Raw genomic sequence first — 19,489 nt, 5'->3', positions numbered from 1 at the left:
TGTTTTCATAATTTTTGTGCTTTTAAGAAGGAATATAAACCAAAGCAGATCGTCTAAATGAAAGATCTGGCCTTCCCTGACTTCATTCTCCTTCCTACCTTTTATTTTCGTGTTAACTATTCTCCATGTCTTGCCTTCCTAAAGTGGCTAAAACCAAATGAAAATTAGACTCATTGTTCAGAATCGTATTTGAACAGAATTCTAAGAGTAATTTTGTTCCTGTTAGCTATCAGACAAATTGAAGGCAAATCTATGTATATATCTCTTTTTTTTACTTTTTAAAATGTTTATGAAATTATAAAACCTAAGCACTTTTTAAATGTCTTGGTTTGGAATTTTCTTTTGCCCAGATTGCTTTCACTTGGAATGCCTTCTTTGCATATTTTGATCCCCGTATTGTTATTTTCTGTCTAGATCTCTGTTTCCACACTCAGATTGGGGATTTAGTATCAGGAAGGAATGGCTGAGCAAAGAAAGCAGAGATAGGAAGAACTCACTGTGAGTTCACTATGAGTAAGACTTCCTAGGCGACCTCATTTCCTCTGTGTGTGTGTGTGTGTGTGTGTGTGTGTGTGTGTGTGTGTGTGTGTGTGAGTGTGTGTGACTAGATCTCACTCTGTGGGCTGTAAATGCTTGCTATCCTCCTGCCTTGGCCCCCAAGTGGTGAGACGCTGACATAAGCACCCTGCCCACCCTCCATTACCTTCTTATTAATAGAATTTGAAAGTAGAATAATTAGAATCTTAACTGTGGACCTGAAAAAGTCACTGACGTCATTACAAAGTAGTAGGAACATAAAGGTTTGAGTGTCCTCGTGGCCTTTGCTTGGCACTAAAATGCTGACTTTGGTGACCGTTGACCTTCTTGTGTGGTTTTCATCTGTGAATGGTATAAGCTTCAGATTCAGATGTGCCTGATTCTCCGCCATCAAGGAAATCAGACAAGAGATGACTTTCTGAAATTGCATATCTTATAAGGAACTTGCATCGCAAATACAGAAAGAATTACTACAACTTAACTAAAAATCAGATAACTAAGCTTAAAACTGGGCGAAGGATCTGAACAGACATCTCTACAAAGAAGATAGACAAATCACAATTTAACATATGAATTGATGCTCAGTTATCATTAATTTCCAGGGGGGAAAACGAATTCAAACCACATGAAATCCCACTCCACACACACTAGGATGGCTGTAAAATGAGTGGATAATGTCAAATGTTGGTGAGAATACGGAGGTGTTTGACCCTCATAATTGCTGGTAGGAATGTAAAGGTAATAGCCTCAAGGAAAGGATTCTGGCGGTTCTGTAGAAGCTCAAATATAAAGATAAGTTACTACCCAGCAGCTTCACCAAAGAGAAGTAATGCTTTACCCTCATTTTTCATAATACCTAAATGTGGGAACAGCCTAATATTAAAAGTAAAATAAAGCCTCTATCTAATGAAGAAAGAAGTCCTGAGCCTCACTGCACTTACGAGTGCTTGAAGGTCCTGTTAGGGAAAAGACCCAGTCACGGTGGTCACGTAGTATATGGTTCCCTTGTCTAGAGATGTAAGTCCATGGATAAAAGCCATGTTAGTGGCTATGTAAGGATGCAGGATGGGTAAACATGGGATTAAGGGAGTGATGGCTAAGAGATACGGAATTTCTCTTTGGAATGATGAAAATGCCTGAGATGTCGTGGTGTTTGTCCAGCTCTGAAAAGACTAAAAGCCAATGATTTTATGCTTTATAGGTGAATTATACTAGTATGTAAATTACGTGTCAGTAGAGCTGGTGCGTCCGCGTGTTGTGTGTGGAGTATATGCACATGTGGAGAGTGTGCTCATGCGCCTGTCTCATCAGAGGAGGACATCCTAATCTGTCACATTCCACCTTACTCCCTTGGGGCCAGGCGGGCAGTCAGCAAGCCCCAGTAACCATCCTGTTTCTGTTGCCCCAACCCCTCCACAATGTGGGGTTACAGACGCACGTGGGCAAACCTTGTTTTTGACATGAGAAGATCCTCATTCTTACATAACCAACACGCTTACCCACTGGACCGTCACCCAGCCCCCTTTATTTGTCTTTAACTAAGATTCCCATCTAAAACACGGGGGTAGAAGTGGCACCTCTTGCATCATCGCAGCTGAAGGGAGTAGCTTTGTGCCAGGAATCTAGACACCTAGGTTATAATCTCGCTTCTTCGCAGCTGGATGTCAGGTTTGTGTCAGTGACTTCTCCGTAGATGTCCGTGTGTCCATCTAAACAATGAGAGGGCCAGAGCCAGTGTCTCTTAGCTCTGCAACTCTGTATTGATGTAGATGACATATCGCAAGATGCCAGTAGATCAGGCTTGTCTATGTAGGTAGAGAGAAACCAGGCCATTGTGAGCTATTTTTATTGGTGACAGAGTGAGCTGTAGACCTGGAGGTTCTTCCGCAATTCTGATTGAGTACCCCTAGGCCAAATTGGGTCTGAAAATAAGTCTTCGTAGTTTGCATTTTTGTAGGTTGAAAGCTGTTAGAAGAAGTTCTTGCAAGATGACCCCAAAGCCTGTATTTTCTAGCTTTAAGTTTTCTTTAGATTCCCTTAGCACAGTGGTTTTACTCTTGCTTTAAGACCCTTCTTGGCTATTGTTAATGTGCATCAGGATGGAAAAATGGCTGAGTTTCTTCCGTTTCGTTCGGAATCTTACTTCAGCGAGCCATCTATTCTTAACTGCACGGTACATGGCAGTGCTAGTTTGTACCAGGCTCTGCCTTCATAGGTATTTGAAGATTGATACACGCTGCATAGAGAACTGGAAATGAACTCCCAGTAACCTGTATTGAAGTCTTCCCCCACATTAACTCTGTCATTTATTATTTTTAAATACCGTAATTTTAGAATCATCTCTGCAAAGTGGGAGTCACGCGATTCATGCTCATCTTGTATCAGCAGTGAGCACTTGTGTACAACTGTGTCATGAATGTAAAAGCATTTTCTAAACTATAAAACCATGCAGATATGAGGTTATTTTTATGAGATCTCATTCTTTCTTTTGGTTGATACCCATCTCTACTGCCCACAACCTCTTTCCAGTTAGAAAGCAGCAGCTTCGAGAGCAGTGAGCAATGACAAAGGTCCCATTGGTGGAGAGGGAGGGGAATGAGTAGAACCCAGTCTTCCTACAGCGTCTGTGGCCTCATGCTGGTGTTAGTGGCTCTCGGCACTGCGTATTAGACCCATGCATGCTGCTTCTCAGAAATACACGTATCAGCTCCTACCCAGACGCCGGAGGCGAAATTTCTAGAGATGTAGCGTTGTGTCTCTAAGGGAGACGAGAACGAAGAGGTCCATCACGGTGGTGGTTTCCATTAGAGCTGGCGGTGGGCGGGGTCTGTGGGCATTACCTAATGCTGACCTCCAGGATGGCCTCAGATTGCGCTGGACGGCCTGCGTAAGTGACTGGAAGGAGAGGCTGTAATTGAAGGCTTGCAGTAGGTGCTGCTGAGTTGCAGAATTCCATGTGGCGAAGCCTGGTTCCTGTGGTTAGGATTTGGAGCCTTTGGTTTATTCTAAGAAGTCTTCTGGCATTTAGTTTGAAATCTCTTTCTGACTGCATTTTTATGAACAAAGTGAAATTCTCTGAGCCTGGGAAGAGGTTAGTGAAGTTAATTTTAACACTGAACGACAGCAGTGTTGATCTCTACGTTTGGAATGTTTTTTCAAAAGGCAGTTCCAAACTGCCTTTGCTCGGATTAGTTCAGTCGAGCCAATGAGAGGTGCTGTTTAAAAATAATTGAAAAGTAGGGCTAATAGCTCTCTCTAAAACTTTAGTGTCTGTGGTAAAACATGGAATTTTGTAGTCAGCTGCCTTCCCCAAGCTGAGCCCAGGCTGGACAAAGCCAGACAGGAGAACGGTTGAATATGCAAGCTCTTTTCCCTTGTTAGCTTCTCATACCTAAGGTCTCTACTTTCATGAAATCAAGGTAGGTCTTTCTCCTTTCTGTCTTCAGTCATATTTGAATTCTCTATCTTAATCAGCTTATTGAGAAATCTTATATCAGTAGTTGCTAATATTAATGATCACTCGTGGTTTTAAGGTTCTTTAGTTTATAAAACCATATATTTTAATTGTTTCACACAATAGTAAAAAAAAGTAAATTGTCCTGGGTTTCTTCCTTTTCTTTTTTTTTTTCTTATTATTCTTTTCATTCTTTTTTCTTACCAGATTGTACTGTCTGATACTCATTGCTGTGTTAGACTTTACAAGTGGTGGTGGGAATCACCCTTATTTTGTTTTTAATTCCAGAGGAGAGGGATCCAATATTTATAGCTATATTTAGTAGATATTAGCTAGGCAGAGGCAGGGAAGGACATTCCAGAAGCAGACAGAATAAGCAAAGGCTTGGGAGAATCAGCAGTGTGCGCAGGATTTCCCCCTGGTTTCCATCTGCCAAAAGCCAACCAACTTCAGTAATCTCTTACTAGGCCTATTATGATTTTGGGTTGAGGAGCAAAACAGGGATAAAGAAAATCTCTGCTCCTGGGGGCTCAATAGCCCAAGGCCACAAACCCTACCTCTCCAGCCTCTGTAGAAGGAAAGGTGGGAACTTGTGAGGTGGATTCATAGGCTGCAGACAGAGAGAAGAGTGAGTGGCAGAGGCAGAGCTAATTCAGAGTTAACCTTGCCCTCCCAACGAGTTACATGGTTTCCTTTCTCTGTCACTTTTCTAGAAACTACTTGTTCCCTGAGCTACCCGTTCTCTGGGTCTTTACCACCATAGTTCTTCTGGACATACATCCATGTTTGTGATGTTATATTATATACTTTATTAGTATGCAACGGAAGTCATTTATAAATCATAAAAAGATGTATAAACATAACATGTCTAAATCTAAACAAAACAACATAATTGTATTTCTCTAAAACCTTTTAGGGGATTAGCTTAGAAAGAATTTAGAAGCAGAAAGTGTTTCCAGAGCCTCGCCACATGACCTGTACATTCTGGCTTTGAGCAGACAGATGCAGTTATGTCATAAGCGACTGCTCGTCTGGGGATCATGGTAAACCCTTAGCCTTCTCCTGCTCAAAGCAGCTGCTCTAGAAGGGAACTTGCCAAGTATATAAATAGTCTAACCCTTAGCAACTGGCATGTAGACAGGGTTCTTATGAAGTTACTGAAGAAAACAATCTTTGGGACCAGACCTGGGTTCAAATACCAGCCCTTGCTAGTTATGTTGACAGATCACTCTGTGTTCTCATCTAGAAGCAGGTAGTAGTGTTTAGCTTGTAATATAATAACAATAAAGGAAAGCTGTGTGTCGCATATATACATGGTAAGTTCTTGATGTTATTTCTCCTTATATCTGAGTGCATTTTCTCAAATCCACTTGCAGTTCTTCAGCAGTGGTAGAGGAGAAGAATCTAAGGGCCTGAACTTTTATTTCACTCGCACAATGACGAGGCAGGTCTGTGCCACAGTCTCCTAGTCTACACATGAAGGTTGGCTCACAGGCTTGTGATGATCACGTGAGATAATACATATGAAATGCCTGTTAAAGGCTGTGGGTGTCCTCTCGGGAGACAGTGTAGCTACAGTGCCTTGAGAATACTCATCTTCCTTGTTACATAAACTCTTGTGAGCTAGAGATGCTAGACGGGCCCCTAAGATCGTCTTGTCCTTCTCCTTGAGTAAGAAAGCAAAGATCCAGAACTATATATTATGGTGAGGAAGAGGTAACAATGACGTGGACTCTAGATCCAACTCCCTCCCTTTCTAGCCTTCGAGGCTCTGTAAATATATATGCGTACTGGATAGAACTCGCTCTTCACGGGAACCTGCTGAAAGGCTAAAATAAGCCTAGAAACTGAATAATGCCTCTTTTTGTTTTATTTTATTATTTTCTTTTCTTTTGTAGCAAATAAAAAGAAGGAGAAGGAGCGGCCAGAGATTTCCCTTCCCTCAGATTTTGAGCATACGATTCACGTTGGCTTTGATGCTGTCACAGGGGAGTTTACGGTGAGTCCTTGTGTTGGTCCTAGAGTTTGGGCTGTGTGCTGTTAGGTCCGTTTCTTTCTCTTTTAATTTTCTTGGTTGGTTTGTGGCATTTGGGTTTGAAAACAAGGCCCTGCATGTGCTGTACAAAGTCTTTACCACTGAGCTACGTCACCAACCCAAAGGAATCTCTCGTAAAAGGTCCCATGATAGCAAGCTCCAGGTGGGGCACTAAATGCCGGAGTAATCAGACTTGGTTCCTGCTCTGAAAGAGATGAAGCTGGTGATGGAGTAGCCCTCTTCAGGAAGATACATGAAAGGAACTTGTGTAAATTTTGAGGGACCAGGTAAAGAGGTAACTAAAGGGCTCATTTTTATCCGCTAGCAGACATCAAAGTGTGGTCTGATATTCTTCCAGGGTCCTCTGCATCTGTGTATTCCTGAAACCCTTTCATGTCTTCCTTTTAGGGGATGCCAGAACAGTGGGCCCGCTTGCTTCAAACATCAAATATCACAAAGTCAGAGCAGAAGAAAAACCCACAGGCTGTTCTCGATGTGCTGGAATTCTATAACTCTAAGAAGACTTCCAATAGTCAGAAGTACATGAGTTTCACAGGTAAGAAGATTGTGTCCGTGGTAATCCCAGCAAGAGAAGCTCTCAGGAGCCTGTTGGTGAGCAAGAGAAAAGGAGGCGCCAACAGTTCTGCAGAATTCTCACGAAGGTGTGGTTGGGAAATGGCGGCTGAGGCGAAGGCTTCTGTCTAGTTACTGTTCTGTTGCTGCGAGGAGACACCATGACCACAGCAGCTCTTATAAAGGAAGAAACATTTTATTGAGGCTGGCTGAAGTTTCAGAGATTTAGTCCCTTATTCACAGTGTGACATGTGGGGCGCAGGCAGACACTGTGCTGGGGAAGGGGCTGAGAGTTTACATCTCTCTCAGTCCTCAGAGGTAGCAGAAGGAAACTGTCACATTGGGCCTAGCTTGAGCCTGAGCCTAGGGGACCTGAAAGCCTTCCTTTAGCAAGGTCACACCTCCCAATAGTGCCGCTCCCTGTGGGCCAGGGCCGTACCTAATCCAAACCACCACAGCCTGTTTGTTTTCATTCTGAAGCTGCCTGTGCTATTTTTAGATGATGCATTTTGTGGGGGATGGGGGCATGCACGCCATAGTGAGAACATGGAAGTAGGCTCTTTTTCCACCACGTGAGTTCTCATGTTTGAACTCAAGGCCTCTGGTTGTCATTGCCATTATTTCTGATATTGTTACTTAATGACATTAGCAAGTATCTTTTAAGTCTCCTTTAAAGACTCCTTTTGAGCTAGCTCAGGCTGGTTTAGGCTTGGAACTCATGGTAATCTTTGTGCATCAGCCTTCAGAGTGCTAGGATTGCAGATATGAGCCATCAGATCCTGCATGAGTGACTAAATTTTATCATTTGAATGAAAATGAGGTCAGTAGTAATTATAAAGGTTCTTTATATGTACTTTCTGTGGAAGGGATTTTTTTTTTTTTAGAATGTTTTTAGTAGTTGAATTGGGATTAGAACTCAGGTCTTCTCACTCCTGGCCCCTTGTCTTTTGAATTACTTTGCCTCTGATAATTTTATTTGGAGCATGTCCTTCCGTAGCAGAGGTGGTTTTCTTCTTCTAGACTAACTTATAATAAAAAGCTTGTATTTCTGGAAACTTGTCTTCTCTCTGTTGAAAAGATTTGTTTATTCATGAATTTGTGTGATCTGCCTTCATGCACACAAGAAGAGACAGTCAGATCCTATTACAGTGGTTGTGAACCACCATGTGGCTGCTGGGAATTGAACTCAGGACCTCTGGAAAGCAGTTACATGCTCTTAACCCCTGAGTTAAGAGCTCCCAAAGCTGTTTTCTTTATAGCATCTTAAGAGTGTTAAAGCAAAGCAAGGCATTGTGGTTTAATCTTGTAATCCTAGGTAGATGTAATACAGGAGGATTAGGAATCAAATGTCATTCTTTGCTACTTAGTAAGTTCAAGGCCAACCTTGACTACGTGAGACTTTGCCTCAGAAACAAATAAATAAACCAGAAAAACACAACAAAAACAAGGGGAAAAATGGAACATTAGATCAAGGAGCATATATACACCAATTTTTCACTGTTTGCAGATAGGAAACACAGAGAAGGCCTCTGCAGTGTGCCTAAGTTAGCATCAGGCCTTGTCTCGTACTTACTGTGAGCCTGGTGCTCTTGGTTTCTGCAGCCTCCTTCCGAGCAGAATTGTTGGAGAAGGTGAGAGTCAGGATGAATGAGCTGACTTTGAAGGACTACTCCCCCAGCTAGTATCTGGCTCGTATCAGAGGGTACAGATGGTCAGATGATGGGATGCAGCTCCGCTCAGGCTGCCACGGTAGCGCTCAGGAGAGGCCAAGCGTCTTCCCAGCAGCCTTTCCCTCCTCTCCTCTATGCTCACTGGGTCTGCTGTCTTCCTCTGAAGGATTAGATGATTCTTGGGAGGAACTGGGTGAGGTTGCTAAGTAGCCAAGTTTCCTAGCTGTCGGGAAATTGGAACTTCTGGTTAAGGACTTTATCACAGAGATATCATATTGGGATCTGTTTTCTATGTCCGTATGTAGATAAAAGGAAGTCGCATGTATGTATGTGTGTATGTGGATCATTGCCCCTATGGACTTGTGTATGGTTGAAATTATAGTTCCTTTAAGTGCTTACGAGTGGATGTGTGTATAGCTATATACATTCAGGTAATTACATATACAGTCATCTATGAACGCATACTTAAATTATAGTTATTGTATCTCTACAGATACATGTACATACTTTTATTTTGTGTATTAACATAGACATGTCTATGTGCACTTGGAGGATTTAAGGTTTTCTGATTGCTAAGGACAAGGGCCAACTCTAGGCACAATTCTGTATTTGACAGAGATTATTTTTAATGTGGTCCATCCCTTTTTCCTGTTTCCTCTTCTCCCATATTGTTAATTAAGCTATACTATATAACAGTTGTATGTGCTCTACTGTGACTTATTTCCTATGACTCTTATGTGGCGTACAGGGGTTGTCAGGGCAAAGGTTTGTTAACCCCATTTTACACACTCAAAGAAGTTAATTAACTTTAAAGAAATTATAACTTGCTCATTATGATGCAACTGATATGTTTCTTATTTTTATTTTAGTTCCTTTTTTTCTTCTTTTTTTGAAACAGCGTTTCATTATGTATTCATGGCTGTCCTCAACCTCAGAGAGAATCAGTCCCCTGCCTCGACCTCCTGAGTGCTGGGATTAAAGGCGTGCACCACTACATTGCCTTTGGAAGTGTGTTTTTAATTTAGGCCTCTCAACACTGCTCTTGATAATCCACACAACTCTCTAGTCCCTATTATTATTTTGGTTAAGTTTTCTGTGACTTTTGATTTTCCATACAGTTAATGTTAGGGAGAAAGTAGACTAAGCTGATACCACTTTGTTTTTGTTTTTTTGATTTTTTTTGGAAAAACGAAGCAAATTAATTATGTTTAAATTATGCCTTTGATTGATTTCTCCAGAACTTAGCCATTTAGGGCTTTTGTTACTGCTTTTATTTTATTTATATCTAAAGTTTTGCTATATGTTTGTGCACTGTATTCATGTGTGGTGCCTTGGGAGGCTAGAAGAGGTGGTCAGATCCCCTAGAACTGGGGTTAAAGTTGGGGTGCTGGGAACCAAACCTGGGCCGTCTGCAGGAGCAGAAATACTTTTAATACCGAGCCGGCTCCAGCGAACAAGGTTTGCTTTAAGAACGTATTATCAAAGATTTCTTCACTTCCGACTTCGTGGATTCTTTATTTGCTGTGGAGCCGAAGAACCTTCCTGGGCCAGTTTCATCCGATAATACTGGGATCTTGAATGTTCTCCTTCTGGGTTCTTGATGACAGTTATGTCAGATCTGGTAGAATGTATTCCTGATCCCACTGGTGATAAACTGACAAATTAATTCTTAGGACTTAAAGAGGCAAATCAAAGACACTCCTAGTCTGTAAATTTCTTCTTTTCTGCTAAAATCTCTTGTGGGACTCAGGAACACAGCATGGATTCCTTGCCTTTATCTCAATGTCGGACATTTCCTTGACCATTGAAAGCTCACGATGTGGGTGTTGTTATAGCATGGTACTTAGAATTAGATCAGAATTCAGGTTGAATCATCAGTTTAACCTGTGTACACTGGGCAAATTATTAAACGTCTCTCAGTTATCCAGTCTACTAAAGTGAATATAGCATTAATACCCAGAGCCATGGTAGAGGCTAACGGAGCTGATAGAGATAATGTGCCCACCGTGGCTTCTGCTCACCATTACCGTCCTCTGGAGCTGTCAAGTGCTTGGCCAGACCCATTTCCTTAGCCCTCAGGAAAGGGTTAACTCTGCTTGTTTACTAAATCCTTTGTCTCTCTTCTTTCTACAGACAAGTCAGCTGAAGATTATAATTCCTCAAACACATTGGTAAGTTTACGTTTCTTCCGTTCTGGCCTAAGTGAGTGTGGAAGTAAGGTCAGAGAGTGTGGTAAGGCCGCGCCTCGGTCAGTGCCACGCTTTAATCTCTTCCCACAGCGAAGAAGCTGGAATGGTGGGCAGAGTTGTCTCTACGGGACAGTGTCTCTCTTCCAGCTTTCCGGTGTTGTCGAAATTCTAACCTTGAAGCCAGAGGTGTAGCTTTTAGGCGGTTTCATTTGCAGGTCTGAACACTGGGAAACCCAGTTTGTCTTTCTGTGGCTCAGATTTTTCCACAGTCAAATGAGAATGATACATTTTTCCCTTGACTGGATGTGTTTAGGAAGGAATCTCTACTCTTTCATCAGTAAGGCCTGCTTATCCAGAGGGCACAGATTCTGTTTAGTTAAGAGCAGTGTTCTCCCCTCTGGGGCTCTCACAAAGTTCTGTGAAGGATTGTGGGAGGGATCACTGAAGAACTGACTTGGATATGTACCTAGATGACCTTAAAAAGTCCCTCTATGTCCCTCGTTTTAAAAGTTGCATTTTTCATGGCGGTTATGAATTAAAATGAGATGCTGGTATCTCTGTCATATAAAGAATAACACTTGGTCATATAAATAGTTAGCTGTGAGTCTTATAAGAGAATATTATTCTTCATATGGGTGTTACCTTTTATAGAAAACTGTTTATAGCCAGACTTGGTGGCCACACCTTCACAGACTAAGGCAGAAGAATTAAAAGTTTGAGTTCATTTTGGGCTGTCAAATGAGTTCAAGGCCTGCCTGAGCTACTTACAGAAACTTTGTCTCAAACAAAAAGTTAAAAGCGTTCTGGGTACGTAGGTGAATGGTAGAGTCCTTGCTTGTCATGTGAGAGGCTGTAGATTCCATCCCCAGAACTACAGAAAATAAAAGAAAGCTACTTACCTCATATTGATTTATTAAGCGTTTACAGAAGCCCCTGTTCTTTGTCAGGCCCTGTGTGGAGCCGTCAGACAGTCTTACAGAGGATAGGAAGGCGCATGCATTTACAGTTGAGTGCGCTGTAAACATCATGAGGTCGGGATCTATGTCTGTCTTACTAATTGATTTGTCTTTGGCGCTCAGCAAGTTCTGACATTTGCTAAACATTTATTGAATGAAAAGTTGGATGTGTCAATGAACACATTTCGTTATTTAGAGCAAGAACTGGAGAGATGAAGATATTTCAGATAGGAAATTATATGCGTGGGGGAAAGAGGTTCAGAAGGTATGTGTATTCTGGGAACTGCTCGTAGTTTGATATGTCTGGAATATAAAAATGTGCCGGAAGAGAAGTTGGCAGTGAGGAAGCATGGGAAAATAGGCCAAGTCAAGTAGGAGTTTGGCTTTCTGTAAAAGGTAACGAACGTTTAAAGGGTTTTGAAGAGGGGGATAGTATAGAGCACAGGACTGAGCCACTGGCAAGCCTGGCTGGCAGCAGAGTCATTTACCCCATTGGCAGTTACAGAAAGAGCAGCGAGCCAGCCTGGTACTTTGCAGTGTCTTGGGTCCTTTCTTATTCGTTATCTCTTTCGTTTTTCACGGCAGTGCAGTGAAGCCTACTGTAGCCCCCGCTTTATAGGTGATAAAGCTGAGACAGAGAAAGGTTAACTGCCGTACACATTCGATTCCTCCGCCGCCCGCTTCCCTCCCATTCATGCTGCGCAGCGTCAGCTGGAAGAGCTGTGTTTAAACGACAGGGAACGCGTTTGCAACTGCACTGTCTGCAAACAATGAATTATTGATCAGTGGCTTATTGAAGGAAGGGGCTCAACATAGTGGAGCTGTGACCTGTGGGTCAAGCGCCTTCATGCTTTATAAGAAGAGGGTGTTATCTATTATTTAGTGGCTGCTCTGTGCCAGCCGCTGTGTTAATATCTTCATCCTTAGCGTAATTAATCCTCACAGGTACCTACCTGGGAGGGCGGTGCTCTGTCCTCCTTCCTGGGCAGAACAACAAACCTTCCTAAAGACTCACACTAAGAACCATTTTAGAAACCAGTTGTGGAATCAGCCTGTAAACCCAGCACTTGGGAGGTGGAGGCAAGAGGACCAGAGATTCAGGGTTGTCCTTGACTACATAGGAATTGGATTGGCCTAGGTGACGTGAGACCCTATCTCAGAAAACAAAACAGTTCCAGGGCGGCCTAGATTCAGAGTGAGTGTCAGGGCAACCAAGGCTACACAGAGAAATCTGTCTTAAAAAACCAAAAACACAAGAGAAAGAAAGAAAGAAAGAAAGAAAGAAAGAAAGAAAGAAAGAAAGAAAGAAAGAAAGAAAAGGAAGAAGGAAAGAACTAGAATCCCCTGAATCTCATGTACTCCAGGCTTTTTTCCCTTTACTGTGTCAGGGAAAGGTCTTTAAAGGTGACTGCAGTAAGCAGCAGCCATGGTGTTGGTGTAGGAGAAGAGCCCCGTGGCTCAAGCCATATGGCTTAGAGGATGACACCTGCCTGGTTAGTATCTACAATTAGAACCGCTCAGACGGTCAAGGACATTTCCCCAGAACTCCCTGTTCCATATTTCCTTATTAGTCGCACACTGAGGATGTGATTTTTTTTAAATATTTATTTATTTATTATGTATACAATATTCTGTCTGTGTGTATGCCTGTAGGCCAGAAGAGGGCACCAGACCCCATTACAGATGGCTGTGAGCCACCATGTGGTTGCTGGGAATTGAACTCAGGACCTTTGGAAGAGCAGACAGTGCTCTTAACCTCTGAGCCATCTCTCCAGCCCCCTGAGGATGTGATTTTATCATGCTGGCATATTACTGATTTCTGTACTGGCTTATACACATTGTTTCTTTTCATTTATGAAATAATCAAGCAGAATTACTATCTCTATGTTATAGATTAAGAAAATGTGGCACAGACAGATTATGAGTTGTTCCCTACTATTGAGTTAATAGAGTCAGTTAAAAAAAATTCCATTCTCCTGGACATTCATGTATTTACTCATCTCATAAATACTTCCTCATCGTTTTCTTTGTGGCAGAGCACAGGCCACACAAAAGTGAATGTGTCTGCCTAGACCTTGAGAAGAATCTGATGGTGACCTGGGGAAACGGGAGCCAAAGGAGAGGGTTGCAAGAATAATGCCCATTCGGGTCATATTTGGTTTGTGGTTTGTTCTTTCTGATACTTGAGGGAAGTTTACACACGAGGTCCTAGAGGTTTGCTCATTTAGCAAACATGATCTTGTCGATCTCTTTCAGCTTGAAATGTCGTTATCTGTGTCTGGGATCTGACTCTCAAGATTCTGTGGTATTTTTATGGCTGACTCTTATTTGTAGAATTCATACTATCCAGGTGTGGTGGTGCATATCTGTAGTCTTATTCAGGGGGCGGAAGCGAGAGGGTCATCATAGGGTCAGGCGTTTGGAAGAAGGGAGACTGGGAGGGGTGGCTGTTTAGACCCCTGGTTTACAATGATAAATTCAAAACTGTTTTTTTCTTTCTGTTTATTTTCTGCTCATTATAAAGAGTGAAATTTATAAACTAAGAAGAAACTGAAGTTCTAAGGATTTGATTGTAGGAGGCAGGCAGGGGATCTGCAAGCTGACCACAGTTCCACAGCTTTAGGTGGGAAAAGGAAGCATCCAGAGCGCGTGGATATTGATGACCGCACAGAAGTGGAGAGTCTGAGGCCAATGAGGCTTTCGTAAGGGGGGGTGGGGGGCCAGAATTGAGTTCCTTCTAGAAAACCAGCAGACCCGGTTTCTGAAGTTCTTTGTCCTCCAGACCAGATAATTTTGTCTTTTCTGTATAGAATGTGAAGACTGTGTCTGAGACCCCCGCGGTGCCGCCGGTGTCGGAAGATGAAGATGATGACGATGATGCTACCCCACCTCCAGTGATCGCTCCTCGCCCAGAACACACAAAATCTGTGAGTCTGGTAATCTGGAAAGATGTATGGTTCATTCAGATAAGAGGCGGATGGCGGTCCTACAGCTCAGAGTCCAGTGTAGGGGTCTATAGACCTCGGAGCTGGTACAGTCGCTGAACTACGTTTGTTTCTCCTCTCCTGGCCTTGATTTAGCGTGCTCCACATACCTTACTCACCCAGTTGCTAAGGTTACAGGCATGTGCTGCGATACCCAACTAGACCATTGATTTGAAGGTATTTCCTGTATGATTAGAGAAAGTAGTGGATTTGTTACTTCAGCTATTCCTAAAGTCCCCTAGGTAATTGGTGTTTATGCTGGTCTAACCTCAGCTGCGTTCACACTGGTCTAACCTCGGCTGCTCCCTTGGCCTTTGCAGATGTGACATGGAGATGATATGGAGAATTGATGCATTTTATTACATAAATTATTCCAGTCTTTTAGGGGGCAGGAAATTACCTTGCCAAAGGTTTTTTTCTTTTAAGGTAAATATGCAGTGTTCAGCCCCTCCAGCGTCTTTGACCATGCTGACAGACCCAGGGGAGTTTATAAATACATTAGTGCTATTAATACGCTGGGCATTAGCAGTGCATTCTGATGCCGGATGCTGGTAGTGATTTCTCCTTTAACTTCCTCCGAGGTTCCTGCATTTCAGAATAGCTTCCGTCTCTCCCGCACTTGGCAGACTCGTGTGTTTGCCTTTTATTTGATTTAGTATCACTGAGCAGTGCTCACCCGTCAGATGGTTCTCTCAAACACTACTGATGTTGTCTCGGCTTTTTATTATGAGGAGAACTCCATAATGAAAGAACCATTAGGGCTTAAGCTCTGTGCTGATTGAATGACTAATGGAAGATGCTGTGGAGGAAATCCAATTAGACGACCTACCTCTTAGCCTGAGCACCTACAGAGAGAATTGTCGGATTTCCTTGTCTGTAGGTCAAATTTACCTTTAGGAAAATAGCCTTCTAAATCAGTGAGCTGTCAATATTTTCCATTGATGTGTCCTGTTTGTGGTTTGTAGGCAAATTTATTTAAAATACTTTTCTCTCTAAACCTTTAATTCTCATTCTCTCTCTCTCTCTCTCTCTCTCTCTCTCTCTCTCTCTCTCTCTCTGTCTCTCTGTCTCTCTCTCTCTTCGGATCATCTATCTATGTGTGTTACCTATCTTTTTAATACCTGATATAGTTTTTGACACAGGGATCATAGAGAAGGCAGTAAATATTGAATAAAAGAATAGATTGATAAATTTGCTTTTCTTAGCATTCTTCTCCGAAAAATATATCACTAGTTCCTAATTTATAGAAGAAGCAGGTGAGATGTAGAGAGGTGAATTGATCTACCCACACTTAGCAAGCAAAAGCCAGGGTTTGAAAGCGGATAATTAAATCCAAGTCCAGGTCACACTCCACAGTAACACATATACCACATTTGTGTGTAGACCTACACTGAAGCCAGTTAAGGATAATGTTATAGAGGGAACAGACAGGATATCTTTCCTCAAGGATCCATAGATCTCTAGAGAAGCAAAGAAGGTTAAAATACCCGGGGTCTAAATTGCTCTACAGGTTCAAAAATAAAAATTGAGAAATCGTTTTTCTGGCGTAGTCAGAAAGCCAGTCTAGTTGAAAGATCTGATTCTCCAGACTTTTATTGAGAGTTGTCTAACTAAGGCCGCCACTAACCATTCTTGTACTATGAAAGCGATACAGGCCATTTTTCCCAGGGCAATAGGCTGGGTCTCACAGGAGGAATAACACAGGTTTTGACGTATAAGAAAGACTGATCTGGGAAGTGGGAGGTTCCTGGGGATATTCTAATTGGAACATCTAGAAGAGGGTCTACTTCGCTAACAAAAGGCTGGTTTTGTCAAAAATCTCCCGGTAATTGTGCAGGTATATACACGATCCGTGATCGAACCACTTCCTGTTACTCCAACTCGGGATGTGGCTACGTCCCCCATTTCACCTACTGAGAATAACACTGCCCCACCAGATGCTTTGACCCGGAATACTGAGAAGCAGAAGAAGAAGCCTAAAATGTCTGACGAGGAGATCTTGGAGAAACTACGTAAGCACACTACAGCTTTTTTGATCCTTCCTTTGGTCTGTGGCTGCTCAGTTGTTGATGTGGGACGCTGCTGTAAAGATCTGGATCCTAGGTTTCCGCCATGTCCCTGGTAGGCCCTGTGTAGCGCCAGAGCTATGGAGCCCACTGCTCACCATCTGAACTTTGACCTTCTGTATATCCCCAGCTCTGGGTGTGCACTGCCTTAGGATACACAGGGACGTAATAGAGAACGTGGGGTATAGACATGATAAGTAGCTGTTATTAGTGGATAGTGTAGAGTGTCGCATGATTCTACCTGGTGGCAAAGGCCGTTCTTGTTGAAGGCTTCCTAAGGAGAAGACTGTTGGCGCCATCGTGGATGTAGAAAAGGAAGGAAAGAGAAACCAATGTTTATGAGCCTGTTCTGTGTAACAAATGACAAGCAAGAAAGATACTTTCTTGAATTTTTAAGTTTTTTTATAGTAACTCTGTGAAGGTACCCATGATAACCTTCATTTCTGAAGTTAAGGTTTTTAAGATTCTAAATACCGGGCCCTGGATCACAGAGCTGCAGAAGGGACAGCTGAGGGCAGATCGAGCTGGGATTCCGTAAATAGAATGTGTATTGACGCTTACAATCAGGTATAGGGGTTTTTGTTTTGATTTATCTTTCTTGGAAGAACCAACCGTTGGAAAAGGATTTGACATGACCGGTTTGACCAAGCCTGTATACTCACATAAACCTTTCTGGTTTACTTAGTTTAGCAACTTCCTGTTTCTTCTAGCAATTCTTGTTTGACCTTTTTTATTTGTTTGTTTGTTTAGTTCACTGTCTTAAAAGAGTTGCCCTTGAACTAGGTGGTGGTGCACCTTTGTAGAGATCTCTGTGAGTTCAAGGCTAGCCTAATCTACAAGAGCTAATTCCAGGACAGCCGTGCTGTTACAGAGAGAAACCCTGTCTCCAAAAACCAAACCAAAACAAAACAAAATGAAGCAACAACAACAACAAAAAACAAAAGAGTAGCCCTTGCTAGGGCCTTCCTAGCTTTAATCATGTGTACTCAGAAGGTCCCCTTACAGTAAATACAATGTGTTCTAGAAAGCAGACTTCCCTGGACAATTTCCTGCTGTCTTTGAGCCTCCTTACCCCCTCACACCTTTTAAATAGTGACACTTTTAACTGATTTATTTCAAACTGAAGTACATACAGTGTATGTGAGAAGTACCAGATCCTAGTGAGTGAGGTATCAGTGGAAAAGCTAATTGCATTGAGAGCCTGGAAACCAAACTCTGAATCTTAGCTCTGGCGCCAGTTTACTGTATGGCTTTGAGGAAGCCTCTTCCCTCTGTGGGTGCAATTCTCTCCTCCAGAATCCAGCTGTGAGACCCATGGGCTCTCTCATGCTTCTGTGCCTTTGCTTTAAACTGTCCCCTGCTACAGAGCTCTCTTGGCCTTCTTAACCTCCCTGAGTTGTACTCATAATAAAGGCAGCCCAGCCAGCGCCTTTCTGAAACCTTTCCAGCCTGTTTCTCTCCCTCTTCTCTGTCCCCTGTGCTTTTAGCATTCATCACAGCAGTGTTCTGGAGAGTAATGACTGTCTTAAGTGTACCTCGTCTTCCTCTTTTTTCCAGCACTTAGCGTAGAGTCTGGTAAACATAACAAACGAGTAAATGTTTAATGAGTTAATTTAAAGTGAATGAGTGGCTCTTGGAGGTTTAGAAATGGAATAAAATACTGTGAATAAACACGATCAAAGATATAAGACTTTTAGTTGTAGCCAGGTGATAGTGGTGCACGCCTTTAATCCCAGCACTCAGGCACAGCGAAACGGATCTCTGTGAGTTCGAGACCAGCCTGGTCTACAAAGAGAGTTCCAGGACAGCCAGGGCTGTTACACAGAGAAACCCTGTCTCAAAAAACCAAACAAACAAAAACAAAAAGGGCCAGGGGTAAACAGTTTCTGGTTTGGACTTGCTGGGGGGAAGTTAATGGTCTGGTTTGGATGCTTTGGGGGAAGTTGGCACAGTTCTGTAAAACTTGTCAACTTAGGGGTTTAAGAGGATCGTGGGATCTCTTGTGAATCTTGATCTGGAACAAAATGATTTATGGTTTCTGTTTCTTTCAAAGGGAGCATAGTGAGTGTGGGCGATCCTAAGAAGAAGTACACACGGTTTGAGAAGATTGGACAAGGGTTAGTAGGCCGTTCTGTTTCCTCGGAGAAATGACTTAAGATTGTATGTACTGGCTTATATGAATTTACTTTTTTTTTTTTTTTTTTGTCTCTCATCAACCTTGTTCTTCTTTTTTACTTTTTTTCACCTATTTGTTACATTAGAATGACTTCCAAATTTTTCAGAATTGTGCTTTATATGAGAGATGTGTTATGATCTGGCCATGCTGAAGTAGCCCTGCAGCAAGAGTAAATGAGACCTGTTTTTTTAAGCAAAAATGAAACCAGCTTCCCGAACTATAAATGATTTTCCATATTAGCTCTGTTTGCCTTAGTACTGAGACCTGCCATCACTAATATGAAATTTAAGATTCAGATATGTAGACTCTCTAGTAATGGGATGGGACCTATTTTTCCTAGGTGGATGACAGAATTCATGACTTATCTCCAGGTTCATCTCTACAACTCATACGCTGTCCTATCAGAAATGAACTCAGCGCATCTTAGCTGAGTTTTTGTTGTGTGTTGAGGAGTGTGAATTGGCTATGAATCTGGCAGTCTCTGTCCTCAAGGATCTCAAGTCAGCTAGAGATAGAAAGGCAGAAGAATTATAGTGTAGAAGTCTCTCTTTGACTGGAAGGAGGTCTAGTGGGACAAAGAAAGAGGGAATGTTGGGACTGGAGAGATGGCTCAGTGGTTAAGAGCACTGGCTGGTCTTCCAGAGGACCCAGGTTCAATTCCCAGCACCCACATGGCAGTTCACACCTGTCTGTAACTCCAGCCGGGCAGTGGTGGCGCACGCCTTTAATCCCAGCACTCGGGAGGCAGAGGCAGGCGGATCTCTGTGAGTTCGAGAACAGCCTGGTCTACAGAGCTAGTTCCAGGACAGGCTCCAAAACCACAGAGAAACCCTGTCTCGAAAAACCAAA

General features: G+C 42.5%; 1 protein-coding gene across 2 annotated transcripts in view; it reads left to right on the top strand.

Moving 5' to 3' along the window:
• Window positions 1–19,489, top strand: part of Pak1 (p21 (RAC1) activated kinase 1) — a 53,781-nt gene that overhangs the window by 13,915 nt on the left and 20,377 nt on the right. For both annotated transcript variants that reach the window (XM_013350158.2, XM_005357543.2), the window contains exons 3-8: window positions 5,890–5,990; window positions 6,435–6,582; window positions 10,403–10,440; window positions 14,225–14,341; window positions 16,236–16,410; window positions 18,518–18,581. In XM_013350158.2, coding sequence (XP_013205612.1) covers window positions 5,890–5,990; window positions 6,435–6,582; window positions 10,403–10,440; window positions 14,225–14,341; window positions 16,236–16,410; window positions 18,518–18,581 — 643 coding nt within the window. The remainder of the gene's footprint in view (window positions 1–5,889; window positions 5,991–6,434; window positions 6,583–10,402; window positions 10,441–14,224; window positions 14,342–16,235; window positions 16,411–18,517; window positions 18,582–19,489) is intronic.

Source organism: Microtus ochrogaster, chromosome 22, assembly GCF_000317375.1.
Source record: "Microtus ochrogaster isolate Prairie Vole_2 chromosome 22, MicOch1.0, whole genome shotgun sequence".
NCBI classification, from domain to species: Eukaryota; Metazoa; Chordata; class Mammalia; order Rodentia; family Cricetidae; genus Microtus; species Microtus ochrogaster.
This window is presented reverse-complemented; position numbering and strand designations above follow the sequence as displayed.